Source organism: Euleptes europaea, chromosome 15, assembly GCF_029931775.1.
Source record: "Euleptes europaea isolate rEulEur1 chromosome 15, rEulEur1.hap1, whole genome shotgun sequence".
Lineage (NCBI taxonomy): Eukaryota > Metazoa > Chordata > Lepidosauria > Squamata > Sphaerodactylidae > Euleptes > Euleptes europaea.
In genome coordinates this window covers 11,414,548-11,438,253 of record NC_079326.1, presented here as the reverse complement: position 1 = coordinate 11,438,253, position 23,706 = coordinate 11,414,548, and the positions used below count along the sequence as shown (strand labels likewise).

Genomic DNA, 23,706 nt, shown 5'->3' with positions numbered 1-23,706 from the left:
CACCACAGGTCCCTGGCTTCGACCAGCCTCTGAGCCACCATCAGACTGCAGAATCAAAAACTAATATAGGACCAAGCAAGAAGGCCAACACCCTAGTTTTGATATGATCCGAGGGAGAAAAAAGGCAAGCAGCATTCGACCCCTGTGGACAGAGAGGGCTGCAGGCGCAGTGGGGTTATTTGTTTGTTTATTTATTTACATTATTTATAGTAGAAGAAGAAGAGCTGGTTTTTTATGCCGACTTTCTCTACCACTTAAGGCAAACTCAAACCAGCTTACAATCATCTTCCCTTCCCCTCTCCACAACAGACACCCTGTGAGGTAGGTGGGGCTGAGAGACCTGTGACTAGCCCTATGTCACCCAGCTGGCTTCATGTGTAGGAGCGGGGAAACAAATCCAGTTCACCAGATTAGCATCCGCCACTCACGTGGATGAGTAGAGAATCAAACCCAGTTCTCCAGATCAGAGTCCACCTCTCTTAACCACTACACCATGCTGGCTAGTCCACCTTTCTCACAAGGACTCAAGATGGATTACACATAGTGAGTTAGTACAATTGACAAAATGGGACATTCAGTAACCAATGTATTAGGATTTTAGAAGTCTGGAACCCCCAGAAAGAAATGAAGCAGAGCATGCGTATTCACATGACACATAAAGTAGTACCAAAATTACATAAATAGGATCCTACTTACAATAAGCTGTGCACACACAGTCCCTAATCATGTATCCAAGCAAGTTTGTAAAACCATTTTGTGCAGTGTTATCTGGGCAGAAAAGCCCCCTTGAATAGTTCAGTTTTGCATAGTTCGTGGAAAGCCAGGAAAGTGGAAGCTTTTCTGACCTCCTCGGGCAGGCCATTCCAAAAGGTGAGAGCCAAAATGGAGAAAGCACTTGTATGGACAGTTGTTGTTTTTTCCCATTAGCAGGTTGGCACCTGCAGAAGCCTCTGCTGACGAGTGAAATTGTCATGGTAGAGCACAGAGAGACAGGTGCTCCTGCCGATAAGAGGGGCCATGGCCATGAAAGACTTTGTAAGTGACAGCCAATACTGGTAACAGATGGGCAGCCAATGGAGCATCTTTAGAATGGGGGGTAATATGAATGTTCCTTCTAGCTCCAGTTAATAGCTGAGCTGCGGCATTCTGGACCAGCTGGAGTTTCCGAGTTGATTTTGTGAGGAGACCAATGTATAATGCATTACAGTAGTCTGGTCTCGATGTTACTGTGGTGTGGATCCAAGTGGCCAGGTCAGCTGTATCAAGGTAAGGGGCCATCTTACAAGCTAGGCTGAGTTGGTAGAAAGCCTTTTTTGCAGCCGCATTAACTTGCTTCACCAGCAATAAAGCTGGATCCTCATCCTCTACCATGATGTATCTAGTGGCCATAGCTGCTTTCACGCATGCATAGGAGGAAAGTCAGTCTTCGCCCAAAGAGAATCCAAAGTATTCTTAAAAGGCTTATTAAGTCAATTTGCACCAGTCACATTGCACTGGGTGACCTTGGGCCACTCACAGTTCTCTCTGAACTCTCTTAGTCCCACCTACCTCACAAGGTGTCTGTTGCAGGGAGGGGAAGAGGTGATTGTAAGCCGCTTTGAGACACCTTAAGGTAGAGAAAAGTGGGGTAGATAAACCAACTCTTCTTCTTCTTCTTCTTACTCAGGCCTTAAATCAGGCCACAAACTCTGCGTGCAATACATTTCTGGCTATGCTACCAACTTGTTCAAGTTGACTGCCCAATATGCCTCAATGCCCATCCCACCAGGGCACAGTCGACTTCAATGGCAATCCATCAAGGCCTCACTGTCAAAGAGGTATGCAAGGCCCTCCTCGTACAGGTTCACCAAGCACCACCCCATTCGCATTGATGCCATGAAAGATGCATTAGTCAGAAAGGTGGTACTCCAGTCAGCATTCAACTAGAAGCTCACACCCGCCTTTCAAGACTTGGTAAGTCTGCTCGCTACTCTCCCATGTGGGATTGCACAGGTGCCACAACAATGAAAACAGAGTTGCACTTACCTGTAACTGTTGTGCATCAAGTGGTTACCTGTGCAGTCACACAACCTTCCCACCTGCTCTGAAGTAAGCTCCTGATGGTCATAATAAGTAAGACTAGCTCTCTCCAATGGCACTGGAGAGGAACTGAGGGAAGGGCACTCCGCCCCCTCCTTTTATGCTGGTAAAGGTGGGAAAACAGCGTGGAGGTGGGGGAAGGAGCGCCCTCTAGAGTTTTTGAGCTTCACAATCTCTCTGCAATAGGCCTACTCATGCGCAGTAACCCATATGTGACTGCACAGGTGACCACTTGAGGATCAACAGTTACAGGTAAGTTCAGCCCTGTTTTTCCTTCAGTCCCTAGCAGTACACAGTAGAGGCTTCTGCTGAGGATTGGTGAGAAAAAGCAAATCCTGTTTTTGGAATATAGTAATGCAGCAACTACATATGCGGATTCACTTGAAGAATTATGTTTACGATCAAGTAAATATCAGAAACTGTGTTTTGATGTTGCTGAGTGGTAACGGCAAGGTCCCCTGCCTCTTCCCCCCTCCCGGTTGGGTCATGCTTTTCTAGAGATCAGTGCAATTTATTAGAAAGGAAGATGTAAGAAAGAAAAGGCTGTGCCAGGCCAGGTCTCCAGTGTACAATAACTGTCATATTACTCCACCTCCTGCCCTCCCTCACACATGTATAACATAGTACAGCCTGATTTAGCTGGCAAGCACTATTCAGAATTTGATGAACAGAACAAGTATGGAATTAAGATGTCCTGCTATGCAGGTGCAATTAGCTTTTTACCAGTATATTTGCTGTGACTAATTGAAAAGCAGAGTTCATGGCCTGTCAGTAGCCCCATATAGGATTGGTATTAAAATGCACATAATATTTTTAATTCCTGCTAATGTTATGTGACCTTGCATTTGGCTCAACATCTTGTAGGAAATATGAAAGTCAAGGCAGAAACTTCCATTCATCCAATTTCTTAATGAAGAGAACAGTTTGGTTCTGAGCCTGGCTGCAGACTATGAGCAGCTTGTGTGGAAATGCATATTTAATGTAAGCAAGAATAATAGCAGATGGGTGAGTTTGTAATTAAAGAATTCAGGAATTAAATCTGGGTTTTTATTTCCCAGACTAACTCCAAAACATAATTTGTTTTTTTATAGTAAATCTCTTTTTTAAAAAATCAACGATAGACAAAATTTAGTTATTTACAGGCAAGGGACTCTCAAAGACTTATAGGGGGCATTTGATTCCCCCCCCCACAATTTCCTCTTTCCCTCCTCTTGGCAACCCCCAGACCATCACATTTCCTTGCTTCCTTCTGTCCTTCCCACCCACCATCCAACCTACCTTTTATCTGCCCCCATCTTCATCTATAATTTCTGCAAAGTTGGGAATGCAAAGCAGTTTACACCACTCTCCTCTCCTCCATTTTATTGTCACAACAACTCTGAGGTAAAATAGGCTGATAATGTGTAACTGGACCAAGGTCACCCAGTGAGCTTCCATGGCAGAGTAGTGATTCAGACCTGGGTCTCTTAGATTCTGGGTTGAAACTCTAACCACTGCACCATACTGGCTTTCATGGGCAGCTGCTGTTGATCAGTAGCTAGTAGCCGGATCTGGGTTAGTCATGCAAGTTGCATGGTAGCAAGTCGCCTGGTTGTTGCTGATGGGCCTCGCCCTGATGAGTCTACCTTCAAAGGCCAAAACAGCCCTGGAAAGGACCCTGTACCCTCCCTCTGCCTTTTACTGATGGAAACCAAGGCTTGAAGGCTGTGTGGTTGCCTAGCAAGAGCCACTGAGGGTATTTGTTTCTTGAAGGTAGAGGTGCTCCTTCTATTCCACAGAGTTGAATTGTGAATTGCAGTTATGCAAAGAGAACTTAAGGTATGTTTTGTGACAGAGACAAATAGAGATGTTTTGGAATAAGTTGAGTGTATTTTTCTTGTGTAAGGTAAAGGTAAAGGTCCCCTGTGCAAGCACCGGGTCATTCCTGACCCATGGGGTGACGTCACATCCCGACGTTTTCTAGGCAGACTTTGTTTGTGGGGTGGTTTGCCAGTGCGTTCCCCAGTCATCTTCCCTTTACCCCCAGCAAGCTGGGTACTCATTTTACCGACCTCGGAAGGATGGAAGGCTGAGTCAACCTTGAGCCGGCTACCTGAAACCCACTTCCGTTGGGATCGAACTCAGGTCGTGAGCAGAGCTTTTGACTGCAGTACTGCAGCTTAACACTCTGCGCCACGGGGCTCAGTATTTTTCTTGTGTGGTACTATGTAAATCCTTAAACTGAATGAAATTTTATTCCTTTGGATTCTATAAATCTAGGTGTGTAGTAGTACCAAATAGAATGTGTCACTTTGTTTTGGACCATTCTGTCAACAGAGACATTGCTTTCCTGTTAGTCCCTCCTACCTCTTCTATGATGCTTCACTTGTGCATATTCTTTATTGCTCCTTGCATTTGTCTTTGTTTTTTAACCAGATAATCTCCTTTTAGACTTGGCAACTTATACCTACTATTCCTATTCTTTTGCACTGTCTGTTGTTTACTTAAATAGAAATATGATGTCTTAAGAAATATACATTTTGACCAAAAGTGGAGGAGGACACAACACTTTAAAAAGTCTGGATGCAATGCATTGTGTGGAGGATCCCGTGAACCATGTTTTCCCATCCCCCTGCCTTTATGGATGCACACACTTGGTCAGTAGGAAGACTGGGAGATCTGTGCATGTTTGCTGCATCCCTGTCCAACTTTTCCTCTCTGCCTGATGCTGGTTGTTTTTGTTTAATGTTAATTAATATCAAAGGATTTTCAGAGCCGCACAAAAATTATGATTGCTGAAGAATGCCAAGAAACATTTCTTCATCACACTCACAAGGGCTTATTTGTTTGTTTGTTTGTTTGTTAAAGCATTTATATTTAGCTTTTCTCTAATTGCCCAAGGTGGCTTACAATGTAATACTTAAATGAAACCAAAGGCTAATATTGTCAAGTAATAATTGGTTAAAATGTTGTTAATGAACTTGATTTAGATGGTCATTTAAATTAATTGTAGTGAAGGTAGAAATGCGTCCTTTGTTTTGGGATACAGCAATTAAATAACTTCAGTAAGTAGTGCAACTACTGGTGAAACTTCCTTTTGTCAAAAGCTATGCAAGGAGTGTACGGGCCTCTTTATATCACCCTCGTGTTTGTTGGTGAGTGGCACAAGGGCTTTGAATCAACTTGAATGGGAGTTTTATGCCTCCCAGACTCACACAAGCCATTTCTGTGGGGCATGTGGGCAAAAGCAGTAGCTTCCTTTCCCTCTGAGCTATTTTCTTCTCCAAGTATGCTGTGGAGTCACTATAAGCTCAACTTTCAAAACCACCTTACTTCCACTGCTGCACATAGATTTCATGTGGGCACCAATAAATGTTCCATGGATGCTTTGAGGAGGAGAAAACGGCACAGAAGACAAGGCTGTAGCCATCTTTGTCCACGTGCCCTGGTCACGAGGAGACAAAGGTACACAAACTTCCATTGGACATCTGCTCCAAGGAAAAGTCCTTGTGTCATCAGTTAGCAAATATGAAAACTTTACCCAGAGGCACTATGAATGCCAGCCATCTAGCTCATCCACACAAATACTTTTTTTTTTTTTTTTTTTTGCAACAAACCAGTGAAATAAGCGAATCTATTTCTTAGGGAGAAAGCCACTTCTGTTATATCTGATGTAATCCTTAAGCCTTGTGATTTTTCAGAAAAAATAATAATTTTGTGAAGGAGCTCCCATTCCCCTCCCCCATTTTGACAAGTTGAAATTATCCATCATATATGGCTTCTTGGGCATTACTAAGTATGTCCACTATTCCATCCATCAAAAAGAGCCAGAATAGGAAGGATCAAATAACAACTTGAACATAGTGAGGTCTGAGAAGCTTGGTGGTCCTCCCCTTTGCTTCTAAGCTCTCTCTGACTGTGAATGGACTGTATGGATGTAAAAATGAGCTGGATGCATCCACACATTGCTGGATATTGTGCTATTGTTGCACTGTGGTATACATTAACCTCCTGGATTGTCTTGTTCAAATAGGAAAATGTGAATTATTGTTGCTGTGCAATATCTAGTGATGGGTGGGTGGAAACTGTGGTTGTGATTTGGGAGAGCAGTGTGAGAGCTGGAGTTTAATGTGAATAGAATCATAGAATCATAGAGTTGGAAGGGACCACCAAGGTCATCAAGTTCAACCCCCTGCACAATGCAGGAAATTTACAACTACCTCCCCCTCATACCCCTAGTGACCAGAAGATGGCCAAGATGCCCTCCCTCTCATCATCTGCCTAAGGTCACAGAATCAGCATTCCTGACAGATGACCATCTAACCTCTTCTTAAAAACCTCCAGGGAAGCTTACCACCTCTTGAGGAAGCCTGTTCCACTGAGGAACTGTATCTAACTGTTAGAAAATTCTTCCTAATGTCTAGATGGAAACTCTTTTGATTTAATTTCAACCCGTTGGTTCTGGTCCGACCTTCTTGGGCAACAGAAAACAATTCGGCACCATCCTCTATATGACAGCCCCTCAAGTTCTTGAACATGGTTATCATATCCTCTCTCAGTCTTCTCCTCTTCAGGCTAAACATACCCAGCTCCTTCAACCTTTCCTCGTAGAACTTGGTCTCCAGACCCCTCACCATCTTCGTTGCCCTCCTCTGGACGTGAAGGAGAAATGGTCGTTGTAGGCACTACTAAACAAAATTCATTCGTGAATTGTTGAAAGTGTTTGCTAATACTTTCTTGTTAATGCCTTCTCCATAAGATATCTCATAACAGCACTGGAGGAGTGACATTTAAATTCATGACATTTTAAGTGAGAGCTCTCTACTGATATAACCGCATAAAGACAGTTGTGAATGACAGGTTGTTGATATTGCAAAATAAGGCAAAGTTATCAAACACACTATTGGCATTATGACTGAAGTGGGACCTTAAAACCTTGTGACAAAGGCTAAGGCAGAGCCACTTTAATTATTCATCCGTGAAGGATACATTTTGGAATTGATCCAAAACTTTGCAACTGACATTTACTTAGATGCTGGCTAATTTCCAGTGCATTTAAATGTCCTTTAAGATTCACAGATTAACATACCATTTAATTTTTGTATCTTCTCATGTTGCTGTCTCAACAGCATTATTATTCCTAATCAAATCCTCACATCCCCCTTCATATTATCTGTTGACCCCTATTCAGTTGTTACATTTGGCTGGTTGTAGTGTTGAACCAATTTAACAGTGCAGTCCTATGTTGAGTTGCTCTAGTCTAAATTTCAATGGCCTTAAACTGGAATAACTGTATAGGATTGCACTATTAGAGTCTGTACATAGCAGAATTTTTCTATTTTCTATTTAAACCGTTATGCTGTTGGTATTAAATAACAAACATGAAGTAATAAAGTAGGAATAGTGGTGACTTTAGTAGTTGGTGATCATACTAACGGTATCGTTATCACATTTAAAAAAATATGTCATCAGATGTGTTCGTCTCAGGCTATGAATCCAAAGACCCTGTAGACTCTTTCAGCCTACTGAATATGGTGCAATGTGATTGTCAAAATTCTTATTACATAATATGATGTAAAGTTTAGTAGGTTAGTAGACACCTATCAGTATATCTTTCTGGAGGAAACTAAAATTGGAAGGGGAAAGATGGCTGATAAAGAAAAAGTAATTTGAAGAAAATTAATGTTTATTCTAGTAATGTGTGTGGATGTGTGCAGGAGGGGGTTTAGGGAACTTGGTCATTGTTTGTTGGATTGTTATTAAGGGTTAGGGTTCCCCAGGTCCTGTTTTACCGATAGCATTAATATTTCTCTTGGGTAACCAGGTTTCTCAGTCTTTGACTTTTCCCCTCACCGTCCATCAAAGCCATGTTCTGAAGTCTAGTAAAACATAGCTTGCCCTTCCTTTCTATTTAATTGTTCCCTTGATTGTAATTAAAGTTGAATTGATTAATGGCCCAGTCACCAGCAACATGTTCCATACTTTCCTGTTGTTAAGGGTTTCTGTTATGACCAGACTCACTGGAATACTGGTTAGGTTACAGGAATTTGAGGGTTGTGTTTCTCACATACTGCTAGCTTCTGTCAAAAGGTTTGTGGGGAAAGGATATTTTTCTATAGAAACCTTTTTTACTTTCATTAGTGTAATTCCCAAAGAGACTCTAATATTTACCTTCTGGGCTGTATTGATTGCTAAAAGTAACCAAACGTTTTTGCTTGTTTCTGTTGTCCTGCCAAGAGTTGTTAAGCTAAACTAGGATAGTAATGAAGAGTGTAGCTTCTGGGTATTTCTGAAGTGGGAAGAGAAACCATCACATGCAGTTGTTAGTATGGATTTTGGTTTTTCCTTTTAGCTTGTCAAAAATTGATCTGACGTTAGAAAATCTTGCAGCTTACTACCAACAGAGACAGGCAGAGTCTAATCAAGTTTTATCTTCTATTTTGTTTTAGTATGGGGATGAAGTGGAACATTTGGAGTCTCAATGGGGAAAGAGGGTGATAATGTCTCATTTATATTTAAGGAAATACCATTTCGTGGGTAGAGTCGCTGTCTGTTTGGACCTGCTTCATGCCAAATTTCCTCTCTCATAAGCTCATGGTTGGGTCTTGCACTCATCAGATTTGTGCTAATGCCGTGCGTTTTTCGGGGCCCTGTTAGGATCATGATACAGTAACTTTTCTGTGCATGCAGAGGGTCTTTTGCTATCCGTGTCCCCAACTCTCACTGAACTAGAGACTATGTTAGGGTTGCCAGGTCCCTCTTCGCCACCGGCAGGAGGTTTTTGGGGTGGAGCCTGAGGAGGGTGGGGTTTGTAGAGGGGAGGGGCTTCAATGCCATAGAGTCCAATTGCCAAAGTGGCAATTTTCTCCAGGTGAACTGATCTCTATTGGCTGGAGATCAGTTGTAACAGCAGGAGATCTCCATCTAATACTTGGAGGTTAGCAACCCTACACTATGTATGGAGAAAAGCAAGCACAAAGGAGCATCACTCTGTTTAACAGGAAAGGAGCAGGTGCTGCATAATCTCAAGTTTGGATAAAACAAAAACCAGGAAACTCGTCATCCAGTACTCTCTTGTATCATGGATTGATCTCAGTGCTTCCTCCCTATGTGTATTTAGTAGGCCCTTCAGCTTAGCAATGCTAGCACAGTGGATATGGCATGATCAATGGGTGCTCTGTGTATTGTCACTCAGAATGGGTTGAGTTTTGAGATTTTTGTCTGAGAAAATAAGGAGCTATAAAGTTCATTGACTGAATGGCACACTTTCAGGCCATCAAGCAAATGCTCTAGACATCACACTGCAATTAAACTGGCAGAACTAATTCCTTGTGGATATTCAGCCTCCAGAAGAGACAGTATTGTTACCCTTGCTGTGGTTAATGTGGAGGGTATAGTAGGACACGATTAGAGTCCCAGGGTATCATTAAAAGGCAAACAACAGAGCAAAATTAAGCAGGTTAGTGGTTTGGTATCCTTTTTGGTATCCGCTTTAAAAAATTCTGAAGTTGGCACAATCACTGTATAACAAGCTTTCAGGCAAGCATACCATAGCATAGGTTTGGTGAGAAGACCTTCTTCTGCAAGACATTATACTTCCTTTAAAATCTATTCTCCTCCTCCCCTCTCTCACAGACATGCACATTTTTTCTCTCTCCCTGTCTCCATCCCCCCTCCCCACCTGTCTGATCTGATTTAAATGTAATGCTGGTGGGCATAGTCATACCTGTGCAATATTAAGCCCCCAAAAACCTGTAATTTAAAAAAACCCCAAAAACAAAACAAAACCTGGGAAGCTGTGTGTCAAATGTTAGCACAACACCCACTTGGGCTACAAATCTCTGGCATGCCAGCATTGTATCCATAGTGGCTGAGTTTCTAGTTTAAATGAGACACCAGGTTTGTTCCATGTCGCACAGGTAAGGTTTTCTTCCCATCCATCATCATATTTAAATTGGGCTGCACTCACAAGCACACACACACTGTGGTCCTCCCTTCCCCCCCCCTCTGTTCATCTCTATCTCATACTCCGTATATTTATATCATACATCAATCTATTCCTTGTAGCCAAGAACTTAGCAAATATATTTCCCATATTTCTGTGAACGAAAGTACACAAGGGAGGCTTAAACATACATTCATTTCTTATTAGTTCAAAATGCAGAGATGCTAGGTTCAGTTCTACAATGTTTATATATTATCACCCAGAGCAAAAAAGTTATTTTTCTTTTTATTCTGCTAGATCCTCTTGAGATTATTATATACGGGTGCAGTATTTGTCAGTGTAAATTGAATGATGGGCATTCAGGCAACACGTTTGCAGACTCATGTTTCCCTCTTTCTAAGGAGCCTGGCTGAGACCAGTGCTCCCTCTCAATAAGAACAATATTTGGATGGATTTTTATACCTGGTGAACTTGTTCTGCCCTCTTCAACATATACAAATATATAAATACCAGCAAGCAGAAGCAGTTTGTCTTTACAATGCTCTTCTGGTAATACCAGTCTGATGTAGTAGATAACATACAAGACTTGGACCAGGAATAATCTGGGTTCGAATCCCCACTTTGGCATAAACCCCTGTGAGTGGCCTTGAGCCCGTCTCTTTCCCTCAGTATAACTACTTTGCAGAGTTGTTTTGAGAACAACATGGGATAAGGCTCACATATACCACCCTGAAGCCCTTAGAAAAAGGATGGGGTACAAATGTATGCTTAGGTTCATAATCAAAGAAAGTAAGAAGTGTGTAAAACTGCTACCATAGGGAAGATATCTGAGAAGATGAAGTCCTAGTGGTAGTTCAGAATGTGATCTCATGGGAATGGCACACAGTGTAGCGATAAATGTGATGGCTTCCAATAATGGGTTGAGAATTCAGTTGAGTGTGTTCACAGTAACACATTTGGTTCACAGTAACACATTTAGATTATTTAATGTGTCTTATCTGTTTTACAATCTTTACAAACTGTTTTTTTTTTTACATGAGTTGGTTCAGATTGCTTGAGGAGTTAGAACCAGGTACCCACTTATAACTAACCTCAATTATGATTTAATTGTAGCAGCTTTGATCACAGCTGAACATGTTAAAACTGAACTGGAAAATATAATTGAGTCCATGAAATCACTGAAGCCAAAAGCAGGGCTCACATGATACTCGGATATTAACAATTTAACTGTTATGGGTGATCTTAAAGGAGATAAATGGGGAAAGAATAAGCAATTTTTTTTTTAAAGCAGCAAATGTTAGAAGAAAAATATAGAACTGGTTGTGAAAGAACTCACAAACAAAACTGTCAAGGGACAGAACGGAGGAAATGACATTCCACCCTGGGGGCTGTGGAGCTTGGCAAGTCATATGATTTGTGATGTGATATACTGTTTGGGTTGGATCTGGATGAAGTGAGGGGAGGCAGAAGAAATCTTTGCCTGGAGGACCGTGATGGCTCTTGGTAGCCCTGCTTAGAAAAGGGTGGAATTTCAAAAGGTTCTTCATTCCAGAGATTTTCACAAATATGAAGCACTTGTTGTTAAAGGTAGTTAAATTTTAATTAAAATGCTATATTACTTGCATAGGAAAGTAAAAAAAAAACAATTTTCCCTGTATTAATATGGCAGTTACCTCATCCCCTACAGAACTGATTTCTTTATCAATTGCCTTTTGTTTGGACTCAGCAAGAGTCCAAAGCAATTAGATGTCTACCACTGCTGCAAATTGGTTAGCACAGGCTGTGTTTTTATTCTCCAATCTCTTGTCCAAAAAGGAATCATTTGTGTTATTGTTATATGATATGTATGTTTTGGTTCTCCAGACAACAGAATGGGGGTCAGATGAAGACACAAGAAGATCTTGTCAGAGTAAAGGAAAAACAGAGGTAAGCTTCCCACTAACCTCAGTTTGACAACCCAGAAAACCATAGGTAAATTTCTGATTTTGTATTATTTCAAATTTACATGAAGAAATATCTGACATCATCTCACAGTTTGAAATGTAGAAGTGCTACTGTAACAAATACATGAAAATGTAGAACTCAGAACTTTTCCAAGGCTCATTATACATGTATTATGTGCTCTTTGCATGAGAATTAAAGATTTTTATACTTGGAGAAGGTCTAATTCCTTGCTAACCAAAGAGAAGAATGATATTTTATGTTAGAGCAGAGTGTGGCGAAGTCAGATCTCATATTATTTAGCACCAAGTTTTTAGATCTTAACCACACTTTTTGGACTGTAACAATTGCAGTTGTTTACCTGATGGTAAAGAAATTGGATGGTCTGTTAGTGGCTGTCTCCCCAACAGCCGGGCTGGTTGCACCTAAACTTCCCAACACCTGCTCTGAAGGGTACTTGCATGATTCTGCTGATCCAGACAGCTTCAAAACTAGTCAGCCAGCCAACTCACTTTTGAACCCTGGAATATGGAGATGCTCTGGAGGCATCTGAATCACTGCAAAGGAGCCTGTGCTATGTTTCTATTTGAGTGGTGTGAAGGCTGAGAAATGCTGGTTATGCTATCCCTCTGCTCATTTCCCTCCCTGTATATCCTGACCTGGATAGCCCACGCTAGATCAATCTCGTCAGATCTCAGAATCTAAGCAGTGTTGGCCCTGGTTAGTATTCGCATGGGAGACCACCAAGGAAGTCCAGGGTCACTACACAGAGGCAAGCAATGGCAAACCACTTCTGAATGTCTCTTGCCTTGAAAACCCCACAGGGTCACCATAAGTTGGCTGCGACTTGACAGCACTTATCACCACCACTGTACATAGTATGGAAACCTACAGTTTTCATAGTAACCCCGAAAACATCTTAACAAAAGTATTGTTTAAACAAAAAGGAAAAAAATGGAGATTTAGTATGTCAGTGCTATAAAAGAATCCAGTCAAGTATTTTCAGTGCCCTCAGAAACATGCAATTTAAACCTCATTGGGATGGAAAAGCTGTTGGGAGGAACATGTTTGGAGTGAATTCCAATAGGCATCTTCTACTTTTCCCTTCTAACCCCCCCCCTTTTGAACAGACGTTAAGTCCTGGGGTATTGTTACATGCTCTGGCATGTAACATGTAGTTTGCTCCTGAGCTCTTTTAAACCAGTAGTTCTTAATCTTTAATCCACCAGTGCCCACCAAGTATGCACTTTATAATTGAATGTCCCCCCAAGCCACAGCATCCCACTAAAGACCGAGGAAAATGAGTGAAATCTCCAACTGTTAATGCAGTTTGCCTGTACAAACAACAGGAAAGAAAGACAGGGGCATTCCACTAAGGGCCTAACTACACATTATGTTTTCCTTGGGGACAGTGCAACGGCATCTTCTGAAGTTGCTTGCTTCCCAAGTACCTGTGGGCTGGATTCAGATATGGGCAGTTATCTATGGAGAGAGGGAGCTTAGATCCCTCCCCTTGTGGTTTTCTTGATCTGCAGTGACCCCTGTAATCCAAGATCCTGTTTCACCCATTTACCAACCAGATGCCCCGGGAGACCTACAAGCCCCCATGTGGTTTTCCTGAGCTGAAATGGCCCATCTAGTCCAGGATCCTGTTTCACCCAATGACCAGTCAGATGTCCCAAAAGACCTACAAGTTGTCTTGTTCCACTCCAGCACTGGTATTCTGTGCTTACTGCTTCTGAACACAGATGTTCCATTGAATCATCATGGCTCATAGTGATTGATTCCTACCCCCCCACCACATTTCTCTAATCACCTTTTAAAACCAGCTAAAGTAGTAGCCGTGACAACATGCTATGGCAGTGAATTCCACCTGTTAATTCTAACATTTCCTTGCCCTTGAGGTTTTTAAGAGGTTTGGAAAAGGCCCCATATTGCAAGGCCCAATATAATAGAATATAGGTGGATATCTGAAAGTTCTCCCTAATTTTAACTGCGTATTCTGATTTGTGCCATTTCAGATTTTCTAAATAGAATCCTATGGCATTTATGTCTCTGCATGCAGAGCTATCCACAGTTACTGGGTTTCATTTACATATGTGAGAAAAAGACTCACTTGAATGTTCTCAAGCTTCTTCAGGTTTGAACTGGCATCTGTATAATACTGATGACCATGGAGAGGGAAGATGCAGATTTTTAAAAATTTTATATTGGGTTATGGTGCAGACACCCTATTTCAGAAACCTATATCATTACCATCCAATACAGATTACTGTATACATTTGAAGTAACGATGCTTGGGACCAATGAACCAGTCCTGCTTTAAACATAGACCCTAAAAACAGATAACTGACAGCATAAAATTTTCCAGACTAAAATAGTGTTAAAAATCAGCACCTTAATTAAAAGCCAGGGTGAAAATAAATGTTTTGGACTGGGCAAAAAAGAAAGCAACAAAGATGCCAGTCAGACAGCAAGGAGAAGGGCATTCCATAAGTGAGGTGCCACTTCTGAAGAAGCCCTGCCTGTTTACTGCCCACCTCATCTCTGAAGGCGTGGCACAGAAAACAGGGCTTGTGAAGCAGATCTTACCTGGCAGGCTGGACTATATGGAAGGAGGCCGTCCTTCATGTCCTATGGCTCCAAGCCATTTAGAGCTTTAAAGGTTAGAAACATGCTGTAGTGTAGTGGTTAAGAGCAATGGTTTGGAGCAGTAAAACTCTAATCGTGACAACTGGGTTTGATTCCCCACTCCTCCACATGAGTGGTGGATGCTAATCTGGTGAACTGGGTTGGTTTCCCCTCTCCTCCACATGAAGCCAGCTGGGTGACCTTCGGCTAGTCACAGCTCTCTTATAGCTCTCTCAGCCCCACCGACCTCACAGGGTGTCTGTTGTAGGGAAGGTGATTGTAAGCCGGTTTGATTCTTCCTTAAGTGGTAGAGAAAGTCGGCATATAAAAACCAACTCTTCTCCTTCTCCTCCTCCTCCCATGTTCCACCATGAAACTTCACTCAAGTCAGCAGGGGCTTCTGCAGGTGCCAACCTGCAAATGGGCAAAATCAACAACTGCCCATACACAAGGCATTTTCTGTCCCAAATTGAGGCCAGAATCTAGATTGAGTCTAGATAATCCATCTCCTTCAAGACTGCCTGACGTAGACCATTGGTTCCTTCTAATCTGATCTGGTGGTTACTCCAGGTTTGACCAGAGTGTGTTTCAGGGAAAAGCCGCATTCTGTGTGTGTGTGTGTTAAGTGCCATCAAGTCATTTCCAACTCATCGTGACCCTACAAATCAGTCAGTCCTTGAGCATTTAGAAAGGATGGATCTGATTACTAAGAACCAGCATGGGTTTCTCAAGAACAAATCAAGTCAGATTAATCTTATTCCTCTTTTTTTTTTTTAGAAAGTTACTACCTTGCTGGATCAAGGGAATGTGGTAGACATAGTTTATCTTGATTTCAGTAAGGCTTTTGATAATGTTCCACATAATATTCTTGTTGGCAGATGTGGTTTAGATCCTGTTACTTTTATGTGGACCTGTAACTGGTTGACAGATTGCACCCAAAGAGTGCTTGTTAATGGCTCCTCATCCACTTGAAGAGGAGTGACTAGTGGAGTGCTTTAGGGATCTGTCCTGGGCCCTGTGTAGTTCAACATCTTTATAAATGATTTGGATGAAAGAATAAAAGGGATGCTTATTAAATTTGCAGACGATACTAAATTGGGAGGGGTAGCAAATACGGTAGAAGATAGGTGCCAGGGTACAGGATGATCTTGACAGGCTGGAGAATTGAGCTAAAATTAATAAAATGCATTTCAACAGAGATAAATGTAAAGTTCTGCATTTAGGTAGGAAAAATCAAATGCATAATTATAGGATGGGGGAGACTTGTCTTAGCAGTAGTGTGTGCAAAAAGGATCTAGGGGTTTTAGTAGACCAGACACTGAACATGAGTCAGCAGTGTGATGCAGTAGCTAAAAAGGCAAATGCGTTCTTGGGCTGTATGAACAGAAGTTTAGTGTCCAGATCACTCAAAGTGATGGTATCGCTTTACTCTGCTCTGGTTAGACCTCACCTAGAGTATTGTGTTCAATTTTGGGCACCACAATTTAAGAAGGATGTAGACAAGCTAGAATGTGTCCAGAGGAGCGCAACAAAGGTGGTTAGGGGTCTGGAGACCAAGTCCTATGAGGAAAGTTTGAAGGAGCTGGGTATGTTTAGCCTGGACAAGGGATGACTGAGAGGTGATATGATAACCATCTTCAAGTATTTGAAGGGTTGTCATATAGAGGATGGTGCTGAGTTGTTTTCTGTCACCCTAGAAGGTCAGAACAGAACCAATGGTTTGAAATTAAATCAAAAGAGTTTCTGGCTAAACATTAGGAAGAATTTTCTAACAGTTAGAGCGGTGGTTCCTCAGCGGAACAGGCTTCCTCGGAAGGTGTTGGGCTCTCCTTCTTTGGAGGTTTTTAAGCAGAGGCTAAATGGCCATCTGAATCAGCAATACTGATTCTGTGACCTTAGGCAGATAATGAGAAGGAGGGCAGGAAGGTTTGCATCAGTGTTTGGCTCTCGTGGCTTTTTAATGCATGCCCTGGGTAGTGCCGATCGCCACTTTGGGGTCAGGAAGCAGTTTTCCTCTAGGACAGATTGGCCAGGGATCCTGGAAGTTTTTTTCCCCATCTTCTGGGCGTGGAGTAGGGGTCACTGGGGGTGGGGGGGGGGAGGTAGTTGTGAATTTCCTGCATCCTGCATAGGTGACTCTGGTGGTCCCTTCCAACTCTATGATTCTAAATCAGTGTCCTGCAAAACGTCCTATCATTAACAGCCTTGCTCAGATCTTGTAAACTGAGGGTCGTGGCTTCCTTTATAGAGTCAGTCCATCTCATGTTGGGTCTTCCTCTTTTCTTGCTGCATTCAACTTTTCCTAGCATTATTGTCTTTTCCAGTGACTTTTGTCTTCTCATAATGTGACCAAAGTATGATAGCCTCAATTGAGTCATTTTAGCTTCTAGGGGCAGTTCAGGCTTGATTTGATTTAGAACCCATTTATTTGTCTGTTTGGCAGTCCACGGTACTTCTCCTCCAACACCACATTTCAAAGGAATCTACATTCTTCCTGTCAGCTTTCTTCATTGTCCAGCTTTCACACCTATACATAGTAAGAGGGAATACTATGGCATGAATTAACTTGATCTTGGTTGCCAATGACACATCCTTACACTTAAGAATATTTTCTAGCTCCTTCACAGCTGCCCTTCCCAGTCTCAGTCTTTTCTGATTTCTTGGTTGTAGTCTCTCTCTTGGTTGATGATGGAGCCAAGTAACAGAAAGTCTTGAACAATTTACATTACCTCCTTGTCAACCTTAAAGTTGAGTAATTCCCCAGTAGACATTACTTTTGTCTTCTTGATGTTCTGCTGTAGTCCTGCTTTGGCACTTTCCACTTTTACTAGTAGTCATTTCAAGTCTTCACTATTTTCTGCCAGTAATATAGTATCATCGGCATATCTCAAATTGTTAATGTTCAGCCCTCCACTTTTCTCTCCACCTTCATCTAAATCTAATCCAGTTTTCCTTATGATATGTTCTGCATATAAATTGAAGAGACAGGGAGATAAAATACATCATTGTCTTTGCCAATTGGAAACCACTCTGTTTCTTTACATTCTGACCTAACAGTCGCCTCTTGTCCAAAGTACAGGTTGCGCCACACTCTAGCCTTGGCCATGTGGTTTCCTAAGTATCTGCCTTTCTTCCAACATCTTTGCCTGCCTGCTGCCCTCTCAGTCTGCCAGCATGCCCTGGCATCTGCTTCTACCATTTCCCTATTCCAGTCCCTTATCCTTTCACTAGTTTTGCTCCGTGCCTGCAATCAGCTCTGCTTCTGAGTTGACCCCCTGTGCTGCCTTGATGTAGAAAAGCATCCTATCCTTTGCTGAGGACTTCCAGAGCAGCATTCCATCCCACCCCTCCATCATCCATCCTAATCCTATTATGCCTTGTACCTTCCGTCCTCCATGTGATCAGCTGTTTGTGGCTTAGCACTAACGCCTACAGCATAAATGCCATGGCTCAATGTGACTCTACTACTTCATCCCTTTCCCACTGATCTGGCTGATGCCAGCTGGAGTGTAAGCCAGTACGTGTGTGTTGTGTGCTACTTGCATTTAAAGCTTTGATTTGCTTTTTTCTTTGGTAAAATTCCCTTGGACAGAGCTCGAGAAATCAGCCATAGCTCAAAAAGACAAGTGTCTACATTTTCCCCATACATTTTTGAGCCTCTTTTTGTTGTCCTTTCACAAAGAAATGCATTACAAGTTAACTCTGCCCCCCCTCTCAATTGCTTGGAAGCCTTAATAATAAAAAAATCTTGCAGACTTTAAAAGCAAACAACAGACAGAAAATCATTAGTAAATCCTGTTTGGTATCTTCTGCACGCCAAAAGAAAAAAGCTTGGCTGGGACGCTGGGCAAAACTGATTAATGAAATTGTTTGTCTAAAGAAATAAATATAAATATCCAAGAGCGTGTTAATAACGCTGCTTTGCAGCCTGCAAGGTGTTCAAAGGAAATTAGGACAGACGGCTGCAAATACATTAAAATTGTCTCCATACACTCCTGAAGGAAATTTCTTTGAAGAGGCACAGCAGAGTCTGGTCTGTTTTCCCAGCGATGAGAGACAAACAGATTTTCTTAGGGCACTACTGGAAAACCATTGACTATGACTGTACCTGACCTGTAACAAACATACTGTGGGTGACAGAGAGCCAATTGAAAATAATTATGTGACTTGTTAGGAGAGGTTTCTTGTTCCTCAAGGTGGTGTTCATAAAATGGAAGAGGGCAGTTGTGTGTCTATGTGTCCACCCTATGCTTCCTTTGGGATTTTTGCATCTCTGGACCTGCATACACAATTGCAGCTACGGCCTGATCTAAATATAGATCTGCTTGGCACAAAGTTTGTTTAAGCGAGCCTCTCAGCCACTTTTCCTATAACATTTGCGCAGCAGAGATCTGTAGCTCATATGAGTATTTCAGCATTGCATGTATCGTTTAAGAGAGATACTGGGCAAATACAACAATGCATGGATAAATTCTTCTTACCCTCTAGCATCATGCCAGACTCACTTGAATGATTTTATTATTACGGCGATAGCCAGATAAACTACAAACTTTATCAATTAAATGCCAGACTCACTTGCTACGTTGCCTATTAGAGACCTGCTCCTACTAAGAGAGTTGTGATTGGTTGTATTTTAGAATACATTCTGTCAAATGATATTGGGAGCTTGGATATTTAAACTGTTTATAATCATTAAGAGCCCTGACCTGGATGGTCTTGGCTAGTGTGATCTTGTCATATCTCAGAAGCTAAGCAGGGTCAACTTTGGTTAATACTTGGATGGGAGACCACCAAGAAAGCCCAGGATTGCTACACAAAGGCACGCAATAGCAAACCACATGTTAGTATCTTGCCTTGAAAACCCTACAGGGGTGCCATAAGTCAGCTGTGACTTGACGGCACTTTTCGCTACTATAATCATAAAGAAGAAAGTTGATAAAGAGAGGAGGTTTGGGGAAAGTAAATTTATACACTTTCTAATGTCTGAATGGCATTTTTATCATCCTGGTAGTACACATCTCCCTAGAGCACATGAATAGTGAAAGAGAGTAGGAACTGGAAGTCACTGAGGTAGCTAAGAGATTGAGATGTGATCTGGAAAGTCACTAGTTCAAATCTCAGGTTAGCCACAAACTCACTTGGTTGATTTAGACAAAGCACTATCTTTCAACCTCTTATTATGCATTTAGTAGTAGGTTAGTATTGTATGATAATACTAGCCTAGTTTGCAGGACTGTTGTATGGATTGCCGTAATAATGAAAATAACTTTGAACATTGAAAATGCTATATAAAAGCTAAGTTAGTATAAGATGGAAGCACAGAATGAGGTTACAAGAATGCCCCAGTCTGTCTGGCTTATTTTCAGCACAGCAAAGATTTATTATTTAAAGACAGATAGGGAGGGAGCCTCTGATTTCTTCTGTTTCCCATTGGCCCTCTTAAGAGGGGAAAGGTGGAATATAAATAAATAGTGTTTAGGTGGACAAATTCTGCATTGACTTCAATGGACTTAGAAGGGTGTTAACTTTGTTTAGGATTGTACTGGAAGTCTTCATAGTCCCTCCTTAGCATCTTTTCTCTTACCAGAAACTCAGTGAATGTGCAAATTAAATAAGCAAGCTAGTTACATTCCTTAATGATTCTTGCATTGGCATCTTCAGGGTTAAAGCAAGCTAGCAACAGCAGCACAGGGTGATAGATGCCAAGTCTAATTTCTCTCCTAAGCAGAGCTGTTGACTTAAAGTGTTCAATTATAGGCCAAGGTGGGGACTTTTTGTCAATTGGGGGGGGTAGTTGTGAATTTCCTGCATTGTGCAGGGGGTTGGACTAGATCAGTGATGGCAAACCTTTTAGAGACCGAGTGCCCAAACTGCAACCCAAAACCCACTTATTTATCGCCAAGTGCCAATACAGCAATTTAACCTGAATACTGAGGTTTTAGTTTAGAAAAAACAACTCATACATTCACATATTTTGCGTTAAAAGAAAAACACAATAACAGAGCTTTCAATGATACAAACAACTTTTTATTGAAAGGTAAAAGTTTGCATTTGGCATGCATCTCTCCAGGACTCGTCCTCTGCTCAGCCACCGGACATTATTGTACATAAGTGCCTGAACCTCCTCAAGAGGTGCTTAAAACTGTCGACAATTCAGAGCACGAGCCGTGATGTAATTCACCATTTTTGTGACATCTTTGAGGACATCGTCAGATTTTTTGAACAATTAATGTGATTTTTGCTGTTGTGTGCCTGCTGATAATTTGTCTACCCTTGGCTCATACTTTGTAAGTTTGAGAGCAACACATGCAGCACTCAGGTCATCTGTTAGCCTGTTTCTGGTGTCAGATTTGATATAATTCAAAGCTGAAAACAGCTGCTCTCAAGCATAAGATGATCCAAACAAAGTAAGGAAAGCAATCCCAAGTGCTTTCATTGACTTAAAATGATTTGGCAGAGAATTCCACACTTTAAGGATTTCATTTTCAGAACTAACTGTGCTGTCCTTTGGCATCCCTTTTATCTTCTCAAGTGTTTCACGCAGGTCATAGAATTTATTTTTCCAGATAGAGCTTTCTTGAAATTCTATTAGCTCCATTTCCAGATTTTCTAAATCTAACCAGTGTAGGCAGGAAAGATCAAGTTCTTCAAATTTGTCTTTATCTGGAGAAGTAAGAAAACACAGGGTTGTCTGCATCTTACGGAACTGTAAAAATCTGTTACTAAAATTCACCTTTGCAGCTGCTACAATGCTAGAAAATTCCTTGTAGATTTCCTGATGGCTTGTAGGATTGTCTGCAAATGTTGTAGAATTTTCTAAATGCTTTTTTAGACGGGCAGGGCCCCAGACAAACTGAAGACGGGTGGGGGGCCCGACAAACAGCTGAGCTGCCCCGCAGCTCAGCTGAGAGGGGGGCGTGGCAAGGTGCTCGGCCACAGCCTCCCGGTCCAAACTGAAGACGGACGGGGCCCCCAACAAGAGAGAGGGAGGGGCTTGCCCCGGGTGCAAGGAGAGGGAGGGCGCCAGCGCAGGCTTGGGGAGCATGGGCTTGGGGAGAAGGAGCACCACCCTCAGCGCCCTCACCACGGCAACACGGCACAGCCCTAGGCAGACTCAACGGGTCCACGCGTGCCCACAGAGAGGGCTCGACGTGCCAGCTGCAGCACGCATGCCATAGGTTCGCCAACACGGGACTGGATGATCCTGGTGGTCCCTTCCAACTCTATGACTCTATGATTTTAACTTTCCGTTCATCATGTTCTTAATGGCTCCCCCATGAGTGAGTGACTTTTTTAAATCAAATATTTATTGGTGTATATAGTCGTTATCCTGTTACTATGTATATATATTTTATCTGCTGGTCTTGGACCGTATTAAAGTTATTAAACTTTCCATTTGGATTTCTATTTTACCGAATATCTTACAATACCCTGTCATACTGCAGGAGGTCCATTTAAATATAGATGTTCTGAGCTTCTGAAACTGGATTTTAAGCCCTGAAAATCTTGAGGTGTTGGTTCCCTTCACTGTTAACTAGATCTTTCATCAGTTTCCTTGCCTTTCTTATTTATCTGGGTTACTTTTATGGAATGTTCCAAAGAAAGTAATCCGGAATCGACATTTCTAGGGGCTTTTCTGCTCCAGATTTTTTCTTCCCCTTGACTTCTTAACTGCATCCCCCCCCCCCTCCCTGGTAACAATTTTCCATTTATTTTTTCAAGACCACTTTTGTGGTGGTCTGAAAATACTCCTAAAAAACTTGGGTGAAAAAATCCAGGAGAGCAACAACCAGAAAACAATGCCTGGGGGAGGGGGGATGCAGCTAGGAAGACAAGCTGAGGCAAAATCCTGGTGCAGAAAATTCCAAAATGAGAATATGAAGAGCTGTTTAAAAATTATGCTTCACAAACGCCTGTGTGCTTAACAATACTTAGCTGTAGTCAGGTTTAAATAGAATAACGGTGTAGACACGTACTGTTAGCATGCCAGGGCATCAGGTAGTCAGATCAAGCATTTCTTCAACGCCTGTGCTGCATTCATAGAGATGTCAGACCGATTTAAATGTGACAGCTATTATGTTCTGCTCTGCATGTGTAACTTCTACATGCCTAGTGACACTTCACTTAGGACCAAGTTACTCAGAATATGATATCAGACTATGGTGGTAAACTTCTGGGCTGTAATATGTAAGCTGGGAATAGTATTTCTGAATGTTCCTTAGCAAGGACTTCAGGACAGCGTAAGATCTGATGTGTTGCTTATAGTGGAACTAGGAAGAGTGAGAAAGGTGGGGTTGCAGAAATCAGGCCAGATCACATCGGCCTTTGTTTTTCAAGGTTCCATCTGATAGACATGTTCAATGACCCACACTTTATCTGTTTCTGAAAGATTACGCTCTGAATTGCTACAGTTGAAGAAGCCTTGCTTCCAGGCTGAGAGGTATTTCAAATCTGATCCCGGTTGTATCTGATCAAGGCATAATGGAACTGAGAAGTAAGGCATGTGAAGCATCTCCAGGGAACAGTGCGATCTTGACGTGTTTGTTCTGAGTGCTCCCCAGGCCAGCTCTGGCAGTTCAGATCCCACTATCTGCTCAATAGAGGCTCTTACCATCCTTGATAAGATTTATCCAGAAACCGCAAGTGCATCCAGTACCTTGTTTGTAGGCGGCACCTGTAGCATTGGCTATGGGTAGCCTTTCTACATGTTGATTTCCGTATCACAAACTAAAGGAAACAATTCACAGTGGAAACAACACAGTGGAAAGGAAACAACACAGTCTTCGGTTGAGAAAGTATTTTGCCTTCCCTCCCAGGTGGTTTTCGACTAGTGTTGCACTGTTGAAATGTGGAAATGAGATCTTTGGGGAAATGTTCAGCATCATGCAGGGCTGTGAGATGAGAAAGTGGAAACAGTTTTTACTCAAAAGGAGGAACTGGGTCTTTTGCGGAACATTTGTTTTACAGGCCAATTATATTTTCCAGAGGACCGAGGGGGCAGGGAGGCAACTGAAAGATAATTTCGTGTATTTTTGTGTATATGTGTTGAGCAGTTGAAACTCATTTTATTCCTTTCTGATGCAGCCACATAAATCGCACTACACAATCAGCAGGTGTTCAGAGCTGCAGCA

General features: G+C 42.0%; 1 protein-coding gene across 2 annotated transcripts in view; it reads left to right on the top strand.

Annotated features, from left to right (window-relative positions):
* Positions 1–23,706, top strand: part of SEMA5B (semaphorin 5B) — a 347,995-nt gene that overhangs the window by 191,839 nt on the left and 132,450 nt on the right. For both annotated transcript variants that reach the window (XM_056861450.1, XM_056861451.1), the window contains exon 5: positions 11,867–11,929. In XM_056861450.1, the coding sequence (XP_056717428.1) occupies positions 11,867–11,929 (63 nt within the window). The remainder of the gene's footprint in view (positions 1–11,866; positions 11,930–23,706) is intronic.